Here is a 20,468-nt window from a genome sequence, read left to right on the forward strand (position 1 = left end):
CACATACATTATCTTTCTCTCTTAACTATCACCTTCCCCCAAAGATAAGAAACAAAAGTAACAGATGTACTGCTTATAAAAGTTTTTCTTTAAGTGTGGGATTAGTTACTTACCTGATCACCCCGTTTCAATCCTGCATCAGCAGCTTTGCTACCAGGGTCTACGCATTCAACAAAAACACCGAATCCTTTCTCACTGCCTCCATTAAGGCTGAAGTGCAGCGGCGACTCACGGGACGCCTTCTGTAGCACAACTTGCCTCCACTTAGCCTTTGCAGCACAGGCAATATTCAATAACCTGAGATGACCATTCATTTTCTGTGAAGTAGAAAAGATTACAATGAACATTTATGTACCTATTCTTACAGGCTTTAAAAAATTCTACATTGGTTATGATTAGAACCAAAACACACAAACTACAGAACATGCGAACAAAACTGGAAAGCGTCCTTCCACTCCAGAGCACTCAACAAAATTCCTTAACAGGGTTTTAAAAGACTTTTAGATAATGAAAGGTAATTCCTGAATGTTCAAAGTTCTTACCACACTATCTTGCATACCTCCTAGCTGAAACAGAGTGATTTCCTTTCTGAATATTGTCTAATACTCAGACACATTCAGAAAATATTTAACTTTTATAATTAGTCTAATATAGTCTGTAATAGTCTAATTTGAAGTTCTATTCCTATTTGAATATTCAATTATTCTCAAACAGGTAATGTAACATGTTTGTGAACATGATATGGCTCTAATAAGCCAAAGATTTTTTTTCTTCCAGGGCAGGAATCAAATTCTATACTTGTACATAATAATAACATTGAGTGGAAGATTTCAATAAATATTTGCTTATTTGTTGGGGGTGGGAAATCCCGTAACTCAATCTTTCCTTCCAGTGTCTCTTAAATAACTACACACTGGTACTGCAAGAGCTATATGATGTTGGTGTGCCTCAATGGTCTATTAGTCAAGTTCCCCAATCTCCGCTCTTGTTTCCTCATTTTTCATGGAGTAGATATGCTGCAGGAAAGTCTACAGGAACTGAGAAAGGGACCAGAGCCGCCACTTTCTTCCTTCCGTGTCCAACTCAATTTATTCTGGGAACTATGCTCCTGAGAATTTTCTCTGTGACAGTTTCTATTCAGGTTGTTACATTGACTACCTCATTGTAGTCTTCACATAATCTCTCATAACTGGAGACTAATTTTTTTTATTAAGATCTAAGGTATAAAGCTGATACAATCTGTTCAAGTACACAGTTCTAACTAGAGGATAGCTCCAAAACAGAAATGAACATAGAAGATACACCGATTTTTATTTTAGTGAGGAATTCTCATCCAAAAACAGATCTGGGAGAAGATAGAAGTTCTTCTGAGTTGCTGTTCTTGCTGAGGGAATAGAGAGACCCCTGAATTATAAAAACAAATTCTTACTGTATCTTCCAGATTTTTTTCAAATTCTTCTAGAAATCGAGTCATAGCAGGATCACCTTCAAAATCATTAAAATGATTATTTACCCATAAGAGTACAATCCGGGTCACCTGTGGAAAGGAGAAAGCACGTGGTTATGTGAAGCATTCATTCTCTCTGGCTATTCACTCTTGAGCTTCATTTTACACAAAAAACGTGTTCTAACAGAGGCACAGTTTAATTTCAATGGATGTTTCCCTTGGTTCAGAAAAAAGTCACGAACTGGGATGTGCATTTTACATGTGTCTTAAATACAATCCTCTGTCTGTTGTTAAGTGAAATCAGTCATTTCAATTAGAACACATCATTGAAAGTGTTTCTACAATTAAGAATGTACTTGACCTAACATTTCTAAGAAAAACAAATCTAATACTTCATTAAATGTTGTCAAACTTTCAAAGTGGTGAGATAGTTTATTTTGTCCAACAGGTTAAGTAAAAAATTAAGACATGTGAGTGAAAAGTGGTATATTTCATTTGGTTTTGAGTGAACTTCCATATGTGCAATCATGATGAACATATGCTTCTTGGCTATGCATAAATCTTCTTCAAAAAAGTGTTTATTCCAGTCATTTGTTCGTTTTTTAATCATGCTGCTTTGTCTTTCTGCCCTTCAGTTCTAAAAGTTCTTTATGTATTCTGGTTAGTAGAGCCTTACTGAATCTGATTTGCAAATCTGTATGTTCTGTTTTAAGCATTTTTTCTGTTTTTTCCATTTTCATATTTGTGTGGGGGCATGCATGTGCAGGTCTGAGGTTGATGTTGGTAATTATCCTCCATCAGTCTTCTACCTTATTCACTGAGTCAGGGACTGTCAATCAAACCCAGAGCTTGCTGGTATAGCTTTTCTTGCAAGATAGCTTACACTGGGGAGCCCTATTTTCATCTTCTGAGGCTGGAATTGTAGGCTGGCTGCCATGCCCACCTGGCATTTACATTTACATGGGGTCCAAACTCCCATCCCGAACCTTGCCCAACAAAGTATTTTAGTTACTGGGCCATCTCACAAGCCCCTATTCTTGCACTTCTTGATAGTAGTTTTTGATACAGAAAAAAGGTCTTAATATTGAAAGTTCTGTTTATCTGTCTTTTTCTTTTCTTGTTTGTGCTTTGGGTGTCATAGCTGCAGAACGATAGCAAAACCCGAAGTCATTATAATTTTAGTTCTTAAGAAATATTTTCATTTATTACTTAGTGTGTATGCTCATGATATACATGTGGGATACATGTGCCATGATGTGTACTAAAGTGAGAAGACAATTTTGTGGAGCTGGTTCTCTCCTTTCACCTATATGTGTGTTCTGGGGTTTCAACTCAGGTCACCAGGTTGTTATTCCTTAAAATCCACTAACTGGCTTCATGCTTTAACTATCTGCACAAACTGCCTAATATTTTGGTAAACCCCTAAATACTACTATGGTTCCTGAGTGTATAGCTAGCTCTATCACAGTCTCATGTCAGTCTCTGATTTCTAGTTTGTATGCACTTTTCAAGGCACTGAGGAAATGACTAGACATGTTTACACTGTTTAGACATGTTTACAAGTTACTCAGGTAAACTTTTTTTTCATTAATAACACCCCATGTGATATATATGGTGCAAAAGTGTCTGTTAATAAAATATAAAGGCTAAAGTTAAGTCCATGCCTTTTATATTTATAAACCAACCTTATCCCTTAAGCTGTCAATCTTAAACCATTCCAAAAGCTTGATCCCAACATCCAAAGGACTTTCAAGAAATGTCCTAAAAGTTAACAGGAAATCTTCTATATATGTTGGGTCCACAATAGAATGTTCTTCTATCAAATGCATGATCAGACGTTCAGGTGTTGCCTAAAGATCCAATGAAATAAAAGATTAAGACAAAACAAAACAAAACTCAATTATCTCCCTAATTATTGTCTTTTAAAGCCTACCGCTGGAGAGAATGCAGTCTTCAGATCATAATTCAGAAGCAGCCAAAGCTTAGGGCTAAGAAATGGCAGGAGGATAAGCCCCCAGCAGCATTTGCGCAGCTATGCTTGTTTCCACTGGCATTTGCAGGGCCTAGGAAATTTACTGACTTCTCCCCTGTATGGGCTGTTACTATCACTTCTGCTACAATAGGGCATGTGATGACTGTTCAAGGCAAAGGAAACAGAAGTCAGTTAGCCGGGCAGTGGTAGTGCACAGCTTTAATCCCAAAACACAGGAGGCAGAGGCAGGTTGATCCTTTGAGTTTGAGGCCTGTCTGGTCTACAGAGTAAGTTCCAGGACAGCTAGGGGTACACAAAGAAACCCTGTTTTGAAAAAAACAAACAGCAACAATAATAACTTAAAAAAAAAAAAGAACAAAGTGAGCAAGTAATCTTTCTTCCACATTTAATCTACCTCAAATTCTCTTCTGCCCCAGGCTACAGGAATAATATACAGGTATTTACTTCTCCAGTCTTCCTGCTTGCTGTGTGTGAAATGACTAAATCCCTTACTGTTTGTACATTCAGCATTTTAAAGGCTTATCTACCTCAAAATTTATATATATAGCATATCTATATGTGTGCGTGCTTGCATGTGTGTATATATATATTTTTCCTAGAATTTCTGAACCAATGTTAAAATTTATTAAGACTTTTTAAAAAAATTATTATTTTTTTTTGGGTGGTGTATGTGTCATGTGGAGGCTAGAGGACAACCCTGAGTATTGTTCCTTAAGCACTGTCCTTTATTTTTTTGCGACAGAGTCTCAGCAGCCTTGGATGTGCCAAGCAGGCAAGGCTAGTTAACCAGTAAGCCTTATAAGCATATGCCATCATGTCTGGCTTTTTGGGAGGTGAGTAGGGTGAGGTGTGCATATGTGAGTTATAGGCTAGAGGATGACATCTTACTCAAACAGTATTATTATTGTTGTTATTATTTATATATTTAAAAATATAGTCCTTCACTAAACCTGGAGTTTACCAAGTGACTGGATTGGCTGGCTAGAAAACCAGAGGAACCTTTGCCTCCGCAATGCAAGAATTACAGGTGCTCAAAATCACACCAGTTTTTTGTTTTTGTTTTTTTTTTTTTAAGAATTCTGAAATAAGATTCATGTGCTTATACAGCAAACACTTTACTAACTGAGCCATCTCTCCAACCTCCTATGCTTGGTTTTATAAATGTGGGTTCTGGGGATCAAACTTAAGTTACTAGGTTTTTACTTTATCAGCCTTGCCACCTTTGCAACCCTGCTCTGCTACCTTTTCAAAGTGAGTAAACAGAACATATTTAAAAAGTAAACAAATATTAAGTTGGATATAAAAAGCAACTGTGGGGGACAAGGAAGGGATGAAGTCCTCTGCTACTCTTGCAGAGGACTTGGGTTTGGTTCCTAGTACCCACATGGTCACTCACAAACATCTCTAACTCCAATTCCAGGGGATCCACTGCCCTTTTATGGCCTACACATGGTGCACATACATAAAATAAAATTTAAAAAAATCTAACGGTGGCCCTTAAGTTTAAACTTCAATTTGCTGTGCCCATACAAATAATTAACTGATCACAACATCTATACAGTAAACACACATTCATACTGACAATGCTGTCATCTTAGGTTTTTTTTTTCCCCAAGGGCACCCAATGCTAACAAGGTATATAAATCACTTCTATTGAAGGCACTCAGGAATAAGAAAGACTTTAATATAACCTACTTATGGCACAAAGGCTATAGGTTATTCTTCTTTTCTTATCCTCAAAAATATTAAGTCTAAAAACCCATTATAAAACATTATAAAAATGGGTTTATTATTTAGGTCAATCATAGTCTAGGAAATTAATTTATGTGGTTCTAGGATTTACAAGCTAAGTGGCCAACCTTAAAGGAAGAACATCATATTATTTGTGTAAATCAGTAGACAAGAGTCTGTACAAAATTTCAGTTATATATTTAAACTTTTGAAAAGAGCTCATTACCATGCAGAAGTATGTAAGTTGGATACTTGGAGAAGAGGATCCCACTCTCCTCTTTGTTGAAAGGCAAAAGACATGTTTGGCAACAGTTATACTGGCATGGTAGAGACTGGTTAAAAACAGCAAATAGTGGGAGGGAAGAGGGGGACGTGGGCAAAGGGAAGGGAGGGGAAACTGTGGTTGGTATGCAAAATGAATAAAATTTTTAAAAAAGGCAAATAATTAGGAGAAGATACTAATATATATGGAAGTAAAACACTAAAAATGTCTGTAAGACAGTATTAGAACTGTATCATATAAACTCATGTTTGTATAATACAAAGTCATATATGTGCATTGATAATTAACATAAATATCTGTTTTTCCAGTTCTGACTCTTGAGAGGCTGTAAATATACAATATATTTTGAATTCCCAGATACTGGCTTATACATGCTATCCTCCACTGGAAAGATCAAGAACTTTCTGGAGAAACTGGTGATTCCAGAGCAGGAGCAAAAAAAGTTCATGAGACAGGCAGATCTCTGAGTTTGAGGCCAGCCTAGTCTACAGAGAGAGTTCCAGGACAGCCAAGGCCACAGAGAGAAACTATCTCAAAACAAACAAACAAACAACAATAACAAAAAAAAATCAAACAAACAACCAAAACTAAAAAACCAGAAACAAAAAATAAGGGTCTTTCCAAAGACAAAATGATAAATAATGTGCATTAGCTTATGCATTTTACTTATATGTTTTCCTTTCTTCTTTTATTTTTTGAAAGACTCCTGATGCTCTTGCCTCTACATTTTCAGTGTTGGGATGACTACAGGTGTGCAACCAAACCTAACATACACTATTCACCTTTACTATACACAAAGTTTATCCTCAGAAACAGCTCTAAGAATTCCCAAGAAAACACTGATATGACATCAGACCATATGCTAAATTGTCCATTTGCTAACTAATAACAACATACTTATTTTGTAAACAAGACTAGCTTAGAAAGAGAAACATGCATGTATTTTCAACTATATTTGCTCTACTTTATATCTAGAGATTTTCAAACAGACAAAAATGACAAAAGATGTAGAAGAGTAAGACACAGAGAAGGGACTATGGAGATTGCTGTTTTGACTGCAATTACGCTAAAGCGTTAGATTTACTTCACTCAATCCTAATTTTATACTTCCTTTGTCTCTTCCATTTTTAATTTAAAGTAAGGTTCAGAGAAGCCACAGCTGATTTCAATGTTAGCAAGAGCTCTACGTCTTCACTGTGGATTCTATGTGTCTTTGTGGCTAGTTTTTAAATTTCCTGTTCCTGTCTATCTCTAATTTTGCTTGTTTTCTTTTCGTGAACCAACAACCAACATCAAGGGCTTATACATTTAAGAAGAAAAGATTTGGCCAGTATAATCTAAAGTAATATTATAACAATTTGGGTATTAAATGTCAGTAAGTAAGTATCCTTCATCATTCAAATGTGTAATAAATAACCAGCTGTAAAAGGGACAGAAGAGAGAACACACTCACTGAATTAGACGTTAACATGTTAATCATGAATTTTACATTACTCAAAAAAGTGGTTTAAAGCCGTTTTATTTTTAAAGCAAGATGAAAGACTTGAATGAAGCTTCTATAATAAGAAGTTAAAACCAAGCCTGGCAGTGGTGGTGAAAGCCTTTAATCACAGCACTTGGGAAACAGAAACAGGTGGATCTGTGAGTTCAAGGCCAGCCTGGTCTCTAAGTAAGCTCCAGGACCATCACAGCTACAGAGAGAAACTACACAGAGAAAAACGAAGCAAGCAAGCAAGCAAGCAAAAATACCCACCTTGATTACAATGTGTCCTTTCCTGGTTCCACTCCGGTCTAGTTCTCGGTGCTCATGTACCATGACAATTTCTCCCTCTTCTTCAACTTTATGGGTATTTTTTTCCACATGGTTTAAAATTCTCCAATAATCCTGTTGGGCTATACAGACAAACTGTCCAAGAACAACATGTGGACAGTTAATGAACCTATAGTACATGAACACATCACTATGCACCAAGGCGGAGCACAAAGGTAGGAAATCAAATGGCATCAGTTCTTTTCTCACTCAATGTGTTTAACCCTAAACAAAAACCAAGGCAAACAATTCACACACACACACACACACGACCAAAGTGGAATCGTCTGAATTCTGCTGTAAAAGGAGAAGTGAACATCCACTTCTCTTAAGACATTATGCAAAGAAAACATGAAGCAGGAATAAGTCTGAAACAAACAACTCACAAGTTCCTATTTCCTTCCTTCTTTGAAAACAGAAAAGAGCCTGAACTGGATAATAAGACTGCATGCTCAAGCAAACAAACATTTATTTGGAACATTCTCTTAAAAATTTGTAGTTTGCTCAATTCAACAAAATTTGAGACAAATATAAAATCTACTTTCTACTGTCAACTTATAGACTACTGAATATCCTAATTCTCAACTAAAGCTGTTTTATTTACAGGAAGAAAAAGAAAAGTAGCTTAGACATTTTCAGGCAAAGAATGAGAAAACACTGAGCAGAGGTCAGCTTACCTGACAATCATCGACTTTGGTCCTGACAACTCCATGCATGTGCTGCTTATCTAGAGTGGGAACAATTCCAAAACTGTTCCCCATGAAGAGATTTTCTATTCTCCCATCTGGATGACTAATTTCTACAGTGCCATTTAAAATGACATACCATGAGTCAAGCTACAAAGGAAAATAAAGGTGTTAGAACCTTTAAAAAATAGTTATAACTTTAAACAACAATATAGCAGAATTCATACATCATTTAAAAAGAAAAAAGGACACCTAGCTTTATTATTCAATAATTAGTCAAGAACACCCCATGATTTGTCTATAGGAAGCTGCACCGCTGTTGTTGCTGGTTTTTTTTTTTTTTGAAACAAAGTCTCCTGGCTGTCCTGGAACTTGTTATATAGATCCTTGAACACACAAAGATCTTTCAGTCTGCTTCTCTTGTACAGGAACTAAGGGTGCACCTTGCCCAACCAGATAATACATTTTTGCTGATGGAACTGTAGAGTTGAAGAACATAAAAGCATACAGAAAAGAAAAACTGTTTAAAATTCTATTGTCTACACAGCTTTTACCATTTGTGCATATATAAGTAATTTTAAGCTGTTGAAATATAAATGTAAGTAGACATGTCTGTGCGTGTGTGGGTGCAGGCACACACGTGTGTTAGCATATATGAACAGACTCATCTGTGCGTGTGTGGGTGCAGGTACACATGTGTTAGCATATATGAACAGACTAATTTGTGTGTGTGTGGGTGCAGGCACACATGTGTTAGCATATATGAACAGACTCATCTGTGCGTGTGTGGGTGCAGGTACACGCACGTGTTAGCATATATGAACAGACTCATGTGTGGGTGCGGGTACACACGTGTGTTAGCATATATGAACAGACTCATTTGGAGGCCGGAAGACAACCTGGCTGTCTTTCTGCAGATACCATCTACACCTAATTCTTTTAGAAAGGGTCTCTTTGACCTGGAGCTTCTCAAGCAGGTTTGGCTAGTTGGCCAATGAGCCCAAGGGATCAAGTCCTCAGTGCTAGGCTATCTCTCCAGTGCCTATCTTATCTTTAAAAACAAAAATAAACTATATTCATCTGTCTCCTCCAACTTCCTAAGGATGCATATCCTACATATTAGATGTAGGAACAAAATATATAAATAAAGCTGGAGGAGAATTGTGAGAAACTTAAAAAAAAAAAAGAGTGTGAGGTCAGTGGGACATTACTTGTCTAGCATGTTGGGTTGAATCCTCAGCACCACGAAGAATGCCTGAGAATGCTCTAATCTTTTATCCTATGGTTATGTATTCATTTGGTTTGCTATTGTTTGTTCTTAAACTGTATTTTGGCATACTCAGTTCTTTCTATTACAAATACGTAAGGAGTATCTTTTTATTTAACTTGAGATTTTTATTATGTTCTAAGGAGAGACTCCAGTTAAGTAGAACAGGTTAGAGACTGTGAATACAGTAGGGACCACATCAAAAATTTCTTTCTTTTCTTTTCTTTTTTTTTACATCAAGAATTTCTAAATACATTTTCAGAAATGTTAAAATAATTTACTAATAGTAAACACTGGTAATTCACTTCTCAGCACCAATCTGACAGAAGTGTTTTTCCGGTCAAACTACAGCAGGGATTCCCAACCTGTGGGTTTGCAACCCTTTCACTAGAGGTTGCCTGAGGCCATCAAAAAACACAGCTATATACATTACGATTCATAACAGTAGAAAAATTGCACGTATGAAGTAGTAAGGAAAATAATTTTAGGTTTGGGGTCACTACAAATATATTAAAGGTGGCAGCATTACGAAGACAGAGAACCACTGTACCACATCCTGGTCACATCCGTAGGATAAAGAAACCAACATCAATTCTCCCTCTTTGAATTCTTATCACACAGGGAAGAGGGGAGTGAATTAACACTTGACCAACATTTTCACCAACAATATTACACATGCACATATATAAATCACCAACAATAACAACACACATATAAATCAACAACAATGAAGAATTCTTTAAAGAGTTTTACCATCTAATTTTATTATTTAAAAATTTGGTTCAATCTTTGACTGAATACCTATTTTGTATGAAGTCCATTGCTGGGAAACCAACAGTTTAAAAAAATGTAAAGCAAACAAAACAAAAAACCCAAAACACCACATGCACAAAAAAAAAAAAAAAACAAACAAAAAAACCAAACAAACCCAAAAACAACACACACAAAAAAAGAACCACAATAACAATATAAAACAACTTATCTCTTCAAAAATTAACTACCAACAAGTGGTGGTGGTGACACATGCCTTTAATCCCAGCACTCAGGAGGTAGAGGCAGGCAGATTTCTGTGAATTCAAGGCCAGCCTGGTCTACAGAATGAGTTCCAGGACAGCTAGGACTACACAGAGAAACCTCGCCTCAAACACAAAAACAAAAAACAAAACAAAGAACCCAAAAAGATAAAACCAAACAATGACAACAACAAAACCTAAAATAAGCAACAACAAAAACCTACCTCAAATACTCAAAATACTTTACACTCAAACTCTTAGATTTATACAAGCTTCAAAATATTAATGACTTATTTGTTGACCTACCTCTTGCCCATCTTCAAGAATTACAGCTCCAGCCTGCTCTACTACTTCAAATATCATTACAGAGCAGAGCTCTCTCCTTACAGACATGGTCATGTTTGCAAATGCAGGAAGCTGGTGCATGAACTCAAGTAACTGTTCTATAAGAAACAGAAATTCTAGTATAAAGATCAAGGCTACTACTTTAACATACAACAAATTCTACAAATCAATATTCTATTTGTTAATCAACTTAGGAATTTATACTGCTAAAGTAAGAAAAACAAGATACATCACGACCATAAAAACATAACAACCAAACCAAATAGTGGCTGGAGAGGCAGGAACACTGGCTGTCCTTCCAGGAACCTGTGTTTGATTCCCAGAACCCAAATAGTGGCTCACAATTGTCTGTAAAATTCAGTTTATTTTTATGTTTTTTTTTTTTTTAAAAAACACACAGGGTTTTCCGTGTAGTCCTGGCTGGCCTTGAACACAGATATATTTCTTACCAACATCATCATCAGTTTTGTCTGCAGGTTCCTTTTCAAGACACTCTCGAACAAGATCTCGACCCTGCAGTGGATCTGTTCGATCAATTTCCTCTTCCTCATCTTCTTCATCCTCAGAATCAACTGGTCCTTCTGGAAGACGTGTTAAGTCTACATCTCCTACTTCACTTTCTGTAGCCTATAGAAAGAAATTTCAGTAAATAATTTCATGCTAAAAATATTATACATCACACCGTGAATTGACCAAAATGGTCTTAAATGCGAAATTAAGGAACTAGGTAACAATGGAAAAGATACTTATTTACAAAACATTGGGGCCGGGTGATGGTGGCGCACGCCTTTAATCCCAGCACTCGGGAGGCAGAGGCAGGCAGATCTCTGTGAGTTCGAGACCAGCGTGGTCTACAAGAGCTAGTTCCAGGACAGGCTCCAAAGCCACAGAGAAACCTTGTCTTGAAAAAAATCAAAAAACAAAACAAAACAAAAAACCAAAAAAACAAACAACCCCCCCCAAAAAACAAAACAAAACATTGCTCTACCTAAAATGCAGGCCTATCTTTCTTCTGTGTTATCTACATAGTAAGTCAGATCCAGTTAAGTATAAGACACAAACATTACTAAATATATTAGTAGCTGTTCTCCAATAAGCAACTGTTTTTCTTAAAGCAAAGCTTTCTAAAATAGTAGGTACGAGAGAGATGAACCTATTAACACATGCTGCTTTAATGTGAAAAACGTTATTCTTTTCACAAAGTCTAGTAGGCCAGGCAATCAGGGAGATTAAGAGCAGGAGTCTGAAAAGAGGCACAGTAGTACTAAAAAGTACTAACATTGACAAAAAACAAATAAATGCCACCACTTTTTAATATATTACCTGGTCTTAAAAATTTTGTAAAGAACAAAAATTATTCAAAGTTATTTGTAAAATCAACCTAACAAGCACAACTTTGGAAACAACAATGTTCTCTATCTTAGGAACCACCAGATTTTAAAAACTTTCATTCACAGAAAATGAAGATGTCTTTTCAAAAGTAAAAACTGATTAGGTAATACTTTTGATTATTAAAACAGTTACAGAAAACAATGAGTTGAGCATAAGAATTCTATAATAATAAGTATAAGCATTCACAAATGAGCACTAGTGAAGATTATAACAGGTTCATCTAAGATTTTACATTCTTTCTGTCCTCTTTAGTAGTCATTTATTCTCTGTATTAACCTCCTCTCTGAGCCCAAAGATTCTGGGAACTTGACAGAAGAAAGAACTGAAGGAATGCACAGCCAGAGAATGGGAGGAATGCTCTGATATACTTAATCTGTATATAACACGCTGCACTCATGAACTCACCTCACTTATACAAGATCAAGACAGTTGGGGCTGGAGAGATGGCTCAGAGGATAGGAGCACTGGCTGCTCTTCCAGAGGTCCTGAGTTCAATTCCCAGCAACCACATGGTGGCTCACAAGATCAAGACAGTTAAAATATCCAATACAACATGGTATGCTTACACAGAAAAGTACATTGAAATGAAATTAAAAGTCAGTATAAGGGGGAAAAAATCCAACAGGGAGATAGATGCTTCTGAGGTCCCACCATAGCTGAAGAGCTATAAGGAGGGGGTGGAAGCCACTCTACTATGAGGGGCCGCCACTGGCAGAGTTCCTTGTGCTGCAGTAGACAATCTCACAACCTTGTACATATGGCCAGCAATAACAAGGCTCAGGCTCAGGACGTGTGTGTGTGTGTGTGTGTGTGTGTGTGTGTGTCCCCACAAAGAGGAAAAGCGACATTGCGGGGGGGGGGAAAAAGTCAGTGAGAGGTAGGAGGAGGGGTTGTGGGACAGTTTAAGATGAATTGTGACCGTCAATGGAAGTACCAAAGTTTAAAAAATATGAACAAAGTTAAAAGTGAATTGGAAAAGAGGCACGAAAACGGGAAGAAGAATTGAGAGAAGCAGAAGCAGAACCAGAAAGAGCAAAGAAGTAACAGAAATGTAGCATGACAGAGAGAGAAAGAGTACCACCAACAGTAAGACAGAGAAAGATGATCAGGGTAGACAGGAAAGGGAACCAAGCCTGTCTTCAAGTTTAGCCTCCCTGCTGTCAGAAATGTTTCCACTTTGTCTGTGTGTCAGCACATTATTATTCTGGCCTTAGTTAATTCAAGTTAGGGCTCTGGTAGCAACTCAGTCTTGTTTTATGCACAATTTATACTGTCTTTGGATTCCTACATACTTTTAAGTGGTTAACAATCCAGATTAAATACTCAACTTGAGACCCTTTAGGACTAGAAAAGCTGGCTTTAACAGCCTGCTGCTATGGTCTGGGCCCAGTTACCCTCCCCCCCCCTTTTTTTTTGAGACAGGGTTTCATGTTCCCAGATGGGTCTTGAACTCAAACTTGTTGCCAAGAATGCCCTTAAACCTCTGATCTTCTGGTTGTCACCTGGGATTATAGACATGTGCTATTATGAAGTTCTGAGATTGAACCCAACATGTTAGGTAAGCACTCTAACTGAGCTACATCCCCAGATCTCTCTCCCTTTTTCACAGTACTAACTGTCAAATACAGGGCCATCTAAGGCTTCTCTAGCCAAGGCATACTCTTAGATCCTAAATGTGTTTTTATTCCCTTATTTTAATTATATGTGCATGAGTGTTTTGGCTGCATGTATTCTAAGTGAACTGCATGCATGTCTGGTGTCCACAGAGGCCAGAATGCACTGGATTCCTTGATGGTTGTGAACTGCTATATGGGAGCTGGGAACCAAACCTACAAGCACAAGCACTCTTAACTATGGAGCCATCTTTCAAACACCCTAAAAAAATTTTTTTCCTTTTCCATTTTTTTTTTTTTTTTGGAGACAGGTTTTTTTCCGTATAAGCTGTCTGTCCTGGAACTGACTTTATAAACCAGGATGGCTGCAATCTCACCTAAAACTTGTCACTAGAAAAGAATCTTAACTTCAAGATGATGGTATTGGGAAGTGGGGTCGGGCAGCCATAAATTCATAAAGTTATTAGAATCATCGTGAATGGGTAGCACCTAACAAAAGGCCAGAAGGAGTTCATCCAACTTTTCCTCCACAAGAAGCAATAGCTAGGTGGTGTCATCTACAGATCAGAAAGAGGTCTTTTGCAGGATACCAAATCTGTCAGCACCTTAATCTGGAATTTCAGCTTCCAAAGCCATGAGAAGTGAATTTCTACTGTTTGTGACTTACCCAGTGCATTGCATTCTATTATACTAGCTTGAATAGACTATATTTCTCCACAGAGAAGAAATCCTATTCTGTGACTACCATGCACGTGTAAAGCAAAAATGAGGACTCTTAATAAGGAAGCATAAACTATAAAATGAACAGATGAAAAAAATCTAACTGGATATGGTAGCTCAGGCCCACAGCCCTAACACAGAATTCATGAGTTCTAAACCAGTTCAGAGTAAGACGGGGCGGGGAATGACATGATAAAAACAGTAAAGAAAGTTCAAACAAAAGACTGACAATGGGTTACAAAAATAGAATTATGGAGACTAGAATGATACTATCAAGAGATGGTAGAGGGATGTGTAAACATTTTTGTACAACAGTTAGCAAATCTGCAGATCCTTTAAATGGATTAAGCATAGGGGAAGACATAGTAGGCACCTAACAGGACAAGCATAAAACTTGTGATTTTCCTTCCTTGTCACATGTATTATTTGTATTTATCATTTGGTGAGTACAAGCTGATTTTGTGATGAGGTAGCAGTTACCAAATAAACCACCAGAGAATATCCTTTTCCTGTTTGCAGCTTGATAACCATGAAGTTACAGCAAGAGGTGCCATAGATTTTAATGAAAATGTTATACAAACTTATGAAAACCACATTTTCAAATTGAGGTTTAAGTGTTAAGCCAGAACTTCATACTTTCAGTAATTTTCCTTTCAGCGTTATCAAGTCCAGGTTTCATTTAACCTTTTTGAGGGAACATTCAGCTAAAAGGTATATTCATAGACTTAACAAGTATTCCTCTAAAGGTAGTCTTGAGTCCAGTACTAACATTTAACCTTTCTTAACCTGTTTTGTTCCCTATGCTATATTAGAGACAGACACGCACACATCTGATGTATTTTTTATCTTATATATACATGGTTTCTTATTAAAATTGTAGGTCTAGAAATTTTACATTTTTTTTGAGGTCTACTTTATCATTCTATTTTAATTCTGCTCTAGTTTCTTTTTTCCTTTACTATATATTCCTTTAATTGCTGTGGGAGAATGTTCTTGTACACTGTAAAGATTTGTCACTTGTAATAGTTTAATAAAACACTGATTGGCGAGTAGCCAGGCAGGAAGTATAGGAGGGGTGACTAGACTAAGAGAATTCTGGGAAGAGGAAAGGTAGACAGTCACCAGCCAGGTGCAGAGGAAGCAAGATGAGAATGCCTAACTGAGAAAAGATACCAAGCAAGGTGGCTAAACACAGACAAGAGTTATGGGTTAATTTAAGTTATAAGAGCTAGTTAGTAATAATCCTGAGCTAATAGGCCAAACAGTTCATAATTAATATAAGCTTCTGTGTGTTTCTTTGGAACTAAATGGCTATAGGACTGGGCGGGACAGAAACTTCTGTCTACATATAATCATTTACCATATATCTTAAAATTATCATTTAAGTTTTTTCAAAACAAAAAATATAAGAATTTTCTTCCAGTTTTATCTTTGTTGTCTTGTTTTGCTTTGTTTTATGGTTGCGATGGAGAGTTCAGTTGTCAACTTGATATAATCTAGACTTATCTGGGAAAGGAGTCTCAAGGAGGGACTGTCTAGATCAGACTGGCCTGTGGAGACATCTATGGAGGACTACCTTAAATCTGCTGAGGTGAGAGGATCACCAGGGAGATATGACTGTGTAAGAGTAGAGAAAGGAAGCTGAGAAAGTATGCATCCATTAATTCACTGCTCTTTGCTCCTGGCTATAGATAAAATTTGACTAGCTGCTTTCCTGGACTTGAGTGATATCCTTTCCGTAAGTTGCTTTAGTCAAGATAAGATATTTCTATTTCTGGACAATTGCCTTAAAAGTTAGCTGAGAATTTCTACCTAACTGGCCACTCTTAAAAGATTCTTCTTACACTATAGCATTCTGGGTTTAATATCATCACAATTTTCTTCTTTAGATTTTTGAGTCCTGTTTTGTTTCCAGAATTTTCAATGTCCGTTATGTTTTCACTTGTTCATTCTCTAAATTCACTAAAACTCAACCTTACTGGGTAATTTATAAAGCACACTCCCATTTTTAGTTGTATAGATTCTATTTAATACAAAATTTTGGAAATGCAAAACAATAAGGGTAGAACAGACTGGTTTTCACAGGGATAAGGATAAGGAGAGGAACTAACTACAAACAAGCCTAAAATGCTTTCAGACCCTATGCCAATTTCCCATATTAAAGACGGTAAATTTTGTTATATGTAAACAATGCATTAATGGCCATAAAACATGCACACATGAATAATGATACAGGAAGCAGAACTGATGGCATGGTACTGAACTCAGTAACTAAGGAAGAAAAAAATTAATGTTTGCATTTCTGGATTATGAAGTATATTCTTCATATTTATCATGCTAGATAAATGGTAAGACATTTACTGATACTCTAATTGTAAAAAAGTAGTAAAAAGGTCATACAAACTGCAGACTGTTATTAATGGAGAACGATGCACGGAAGACTGTAAGCAGGGTAGTCAAATAGAGTGACATCAACTTGCAATACAAGACTCCCATCTAACACTAGTAGGTGGGAAACCTGAAGAAGCTACTATCCGAGCAGTACTTAGACCCTCTTCCAGCATTTTTGGAGAAATACTAGCTGCACATACAGTCCAACCTCCAGTACACAGCAAAGCACTGACTTGAATAAAAATATGTTTACTACCCTTTCATTCTTTCTGTTACAACTACTCAGGGCTTTGCTTCTTGCCTCAAAAGGGCAATCATTTCTATCTTAGAAGTGGAATACCCCAGCGGGATCAGGTACCTATAGTTTGAAAGTGCCACAACTTGCTTACTATTTGTCTTAGCAAGGCATAAATTCCCGATTATTTTGAGAGATACCTGCAGTCACAACACTCCATTTGATGGTTTTAAAGTCAATTTTCCTCAGGATTCCTCTATGAAACAACACAGAAACAGTAAAACCACAGCTCTAACTTGATTTTTAGATGCAGCAACACCTACAGTTCTTCTTTTTGGGGTTGGGGTTGGGGTTTGAGACATGGTTTCTCTGTGTAACAGCCCTAGCTATCCTGGAACAAGCTCTGCAGATCAGGCCTTGAACTCACTCACAGTTCTACAATGTACTTCCTTTCAAGAAGTAAAATGCACTAACTCTAACAATTGCTAAAGGAATAAGTAGCTGAAGAGTTACTATATTATTTAGATTTTCTTTGTTAGATTCCTTATAGTATTTTTACAGAATAGAAAGGGTAAGTTCCTGTTTTATAAATACTATAAAAAGGCAAACAGTAAGTCAGAGATGGTCATAGTATCCTGTTGTCAAGAAAGCTGTATGTTGGCCTAAGCTTTTTTTTTCAATTTTGCATCTGCCTACAAATTCCCCTTCATAGAAAGAAGCTATTTCTTTAAAATATCTGAATCTGGGAAACTCAGTGGAAACTAAATGCAAATATTTTCTTCAGAAAAAAATGATTATAATTTTTTTACTACATGGTAGCAAATATATATGGCTATTGGGGCACTGAAGTATGACCAGCAATAACTGAGATGGGCTGTTTAAATCTAAATTAAGCATGCAAAAAAAACCTCATTTACAATATTAAAATATTGCTTAAACATCAAAATAACACTTAAAAACACTATGTTAAATAAAATATATTAATCAAAGTTAATTTTATGTTTCCTTTTAGATGACTACTGAAAACTTTAAACATGTGGTTTACATTAAATGTCTACTTGACAGCCCAGAAACACAAAATATATCTGAATTCTTGACTAAACCAACTATCAATACTAAATCTCTAGTTATTTAATATCACTGGGTTTCAGGTTGTAAGGCCTTTCACCCAGAAAACTGCCCTAGACGTCTGACACTAAAGACAGCATAAGAGAAAACCATGAGGACTTAACAAATCAGCATTGGCCCAAACAACCCAGTAGGATTGTTCAAGGATTCTCAGTCTGTAATCCTTTCCAGAACCCTCTTTTTATTACAAGGATCACTGAAAGACAAAATCTCATTTAGTTTGGATTTTTTTTTCTATTCAGATTAAAAATGGAGAAGTCCATAATTACATTCCTTATTTAACTTTCTATTTCATTCATGTTACACAGCATAGAAGTTTGACAATGCAAAAACAACCTTTACTTTTCTTCAAAAATTTTACTTCTACGATTATAATAAAAATCAGTCCTTTTTACAAGAGTAAGCTGTTGTTTCAAAAGTCTTCTTTAATCCTAGGCATGATGCTTGTAATCTCAACTTTCAGGAGGATGAAGCAGGAAGACTGAAATGTTCAGGTCAGTCTGGATTACAGGGTAATATTTTGTTTCACAAAAACACACAACCATTTCCTGTCTATATCATATGCATTCTATATTATATGGATTCAACTGGATAAAAGAAAAGACAAGGAAATCTCACTCATATACTGTTGGATTATACTAATCCTCTCAAAAGACAGTTTGACGGATTGCTTCGTTATCAGGCTGATGAATATGAGACAGCATATAAAGTATACTTTGCTGAAAACCTTTTACTTAATTATCACACTTGAATTAAAAAATACATGACCATCTAGAGCAGTGGATCTCAACCTTCCTAATGCTGCGACCCTTTAATATAAATTACTCATGTTGTGGTAACTCTCAACCATAAATTTTTTCATTGCTACTTCATAACTGTAATTTTGCTACTGTAATGAACTGTAATGTAAATAGCTGTGTTTTCTGATGGTGACTTGGTAAAAGGGTCATCTGAACCACCAAATGGGCCACAACCCACAGGTTAAAAACCACTGATCTAGAGGATAAGCAGAGGGTATCTTGCAGAATAAAGAAAAGTCTGTATGCACAGTACCCAGTCTAAGGTATTACCTGGTAGATATCGGATAAACTGCTGCTCCCAGAGTCACTGGCAATGCTACAGCCAGACTGACTAGAAGACACATGAGTCACCTGTGGATGAGGGTTGTCTGTGAGGTGCATCTTGGTAAGATCAGCTGGAAGCTGAAGGAAAAAGGAACTTGAGTTATTCTGAATGCCAAGCTTTGCCTATTAGAGAGTTCTTGACATAATGGAACTTTACAGCACAGCTTTATGTACACTGTTCAGAACCCAAGAATAGAAATCCTTCTAAACCAAAGCCTTTCATTCTTAGTAAATTTTTTTGGAACTAGTAAGAACCAAGCACATGTTCTAAAACTGTTAAGACAATTTTAACAGCGGCAAGCCCACTGAACAGTTTTCCAAAGAGATCACCATTATTAACTATACTTTGGGAGATATTCAACCCTTTGTTCACCAAAATAAAAGTATCAGCTTCAGGCTAGAAAGACAGTACAGTGTTTAAGAGGTCTTCTAGTGGGCTTGAGTTTGATTCCCACCACCATACGGGAGTTCACAACTGGTAACTCCAGTACCTGGAGATTTGAAGTTTTCTAGCCTACATGAATACTACACTATATGGCAAACACCCAAACGAATAAAATAAAAAAGTTTAACAACAAAAACCAAAAAGTTTCCAATGTCAGGAGTAGAAAGCACATACAACACACACACACACACACACACACACACACACACACACACACATACACACACACACTCTGGAACACTGGAAACATGCCTGAGCATAATTAATAGTAATGGCTGAGATTATAGAAGAACAACTGCAGGCAGTAAGAGTTAAGTTCACAAAATGACTGTATACAGATTTAAAAATTTTCATAACCTTTGTTCTTAACATTATAATGTAGTTGGCTCCTGAAAAAATTTTTTGGTGGTCAAAATTATTCAATGAATGCCTGTGTTAAGTGCAGAGACAAAAGAAGAATGGGAAGGACATTGGCCAGCAAGATGGCTCGGTGGGTAAAGGTGCTTGTCTCTTCAAGCATGATAGCCTGAGATGGCTCCCTGGTCTCACAGAGTAGAGAGAACCAATTTCTGTAAGTTGTCCTCTCATCTTCACATGCTTGTCATGGCATGTCTATGTGCACACACAAATAAACAAAATATAATTAAAAAATAAAAATAAGAAATGACTCAACTACTTGATCTTTAATATCTGACTGTTATCAAGGATGCAAACTGCACAGTGTATTTTATACCAAGAAATAAAACACATTATCTCATAAGCAATGCTATGGAAGAAATAATTCATTATGTTCCAAAGCAGTCAATATTTTAAGAGACATGATCATTCACTATTTTGCTATATAA

At 36.6% G+C, this 20,468-nt stretch overlaps 1 protein-coding gene across 13 annotated transcripts in view; it reads right to left on the reverse strand.

Moving 5' to 3' along the window:
- The window catches only part of Rapgef6 (Rap guanine nucleotide exchange factor 6), a 173,726-nt gene that overhangs the window by 65,220 nt on the left and 88,038 nt on the right, over positions 1 to 20,468 (reverse strand). For 12 of the 13 annotated variants that reach the window (XM_075992594.1, XM_075992587.1, XM_075992592.1 and 9 more), the window contains 8 exons: positions 19,125 to 19,256; positions 11,025 to 11,202; positions 10,537 to 10,673; positions 7,942 to 8,100; positions 7,208 to 7,360; positions 3,133 to 3,297; positions 1,430 to 1,537; positions 114 to 317 (listed from right to left, as the gene is read on the reverse strand). In XM_075992594.1, the coding sequence (XP_075848709.1) occupies positions 114 to 317; positions 1,430 to 1,537; positions 3,133 to 3,297; positions 7,208 to 7,360; positions 7,942 to 8,100; positions 10,537 to 10,673; positions 11,025 to 11,202; positions 19,125 to 19,256 (1,236 nt within the window). The remainder of the gene's footprint in view (positions 1 to 113; positions 318 to 1,429; positions 1,538 to 3,132; positions 3,298 to 7,207; positions 7,361 to 7,941; positions 8,101 to 10,536; positions 10,674 to 11,024; positions 11,203 to 19,124; positions 19,257 to 20,468) is intronic. The other variant, XM_075992588.1, reaches the window with a different exon arrangement.

Source organism: Microtus pennsylvanicus, chromosome 11, assembly GCF_037038515.1.
Source record: "Microtus pennsylvanicus isolate mMicPen1 chromosome 11, mMicPen1.hap1, whole genome shotgun sequence".
NCBI lineage: Eukaryota > Metazoa > Chordata > Mammalia > Rodentia > Cricetidae > Microtus > Microtus pennsylvanicus.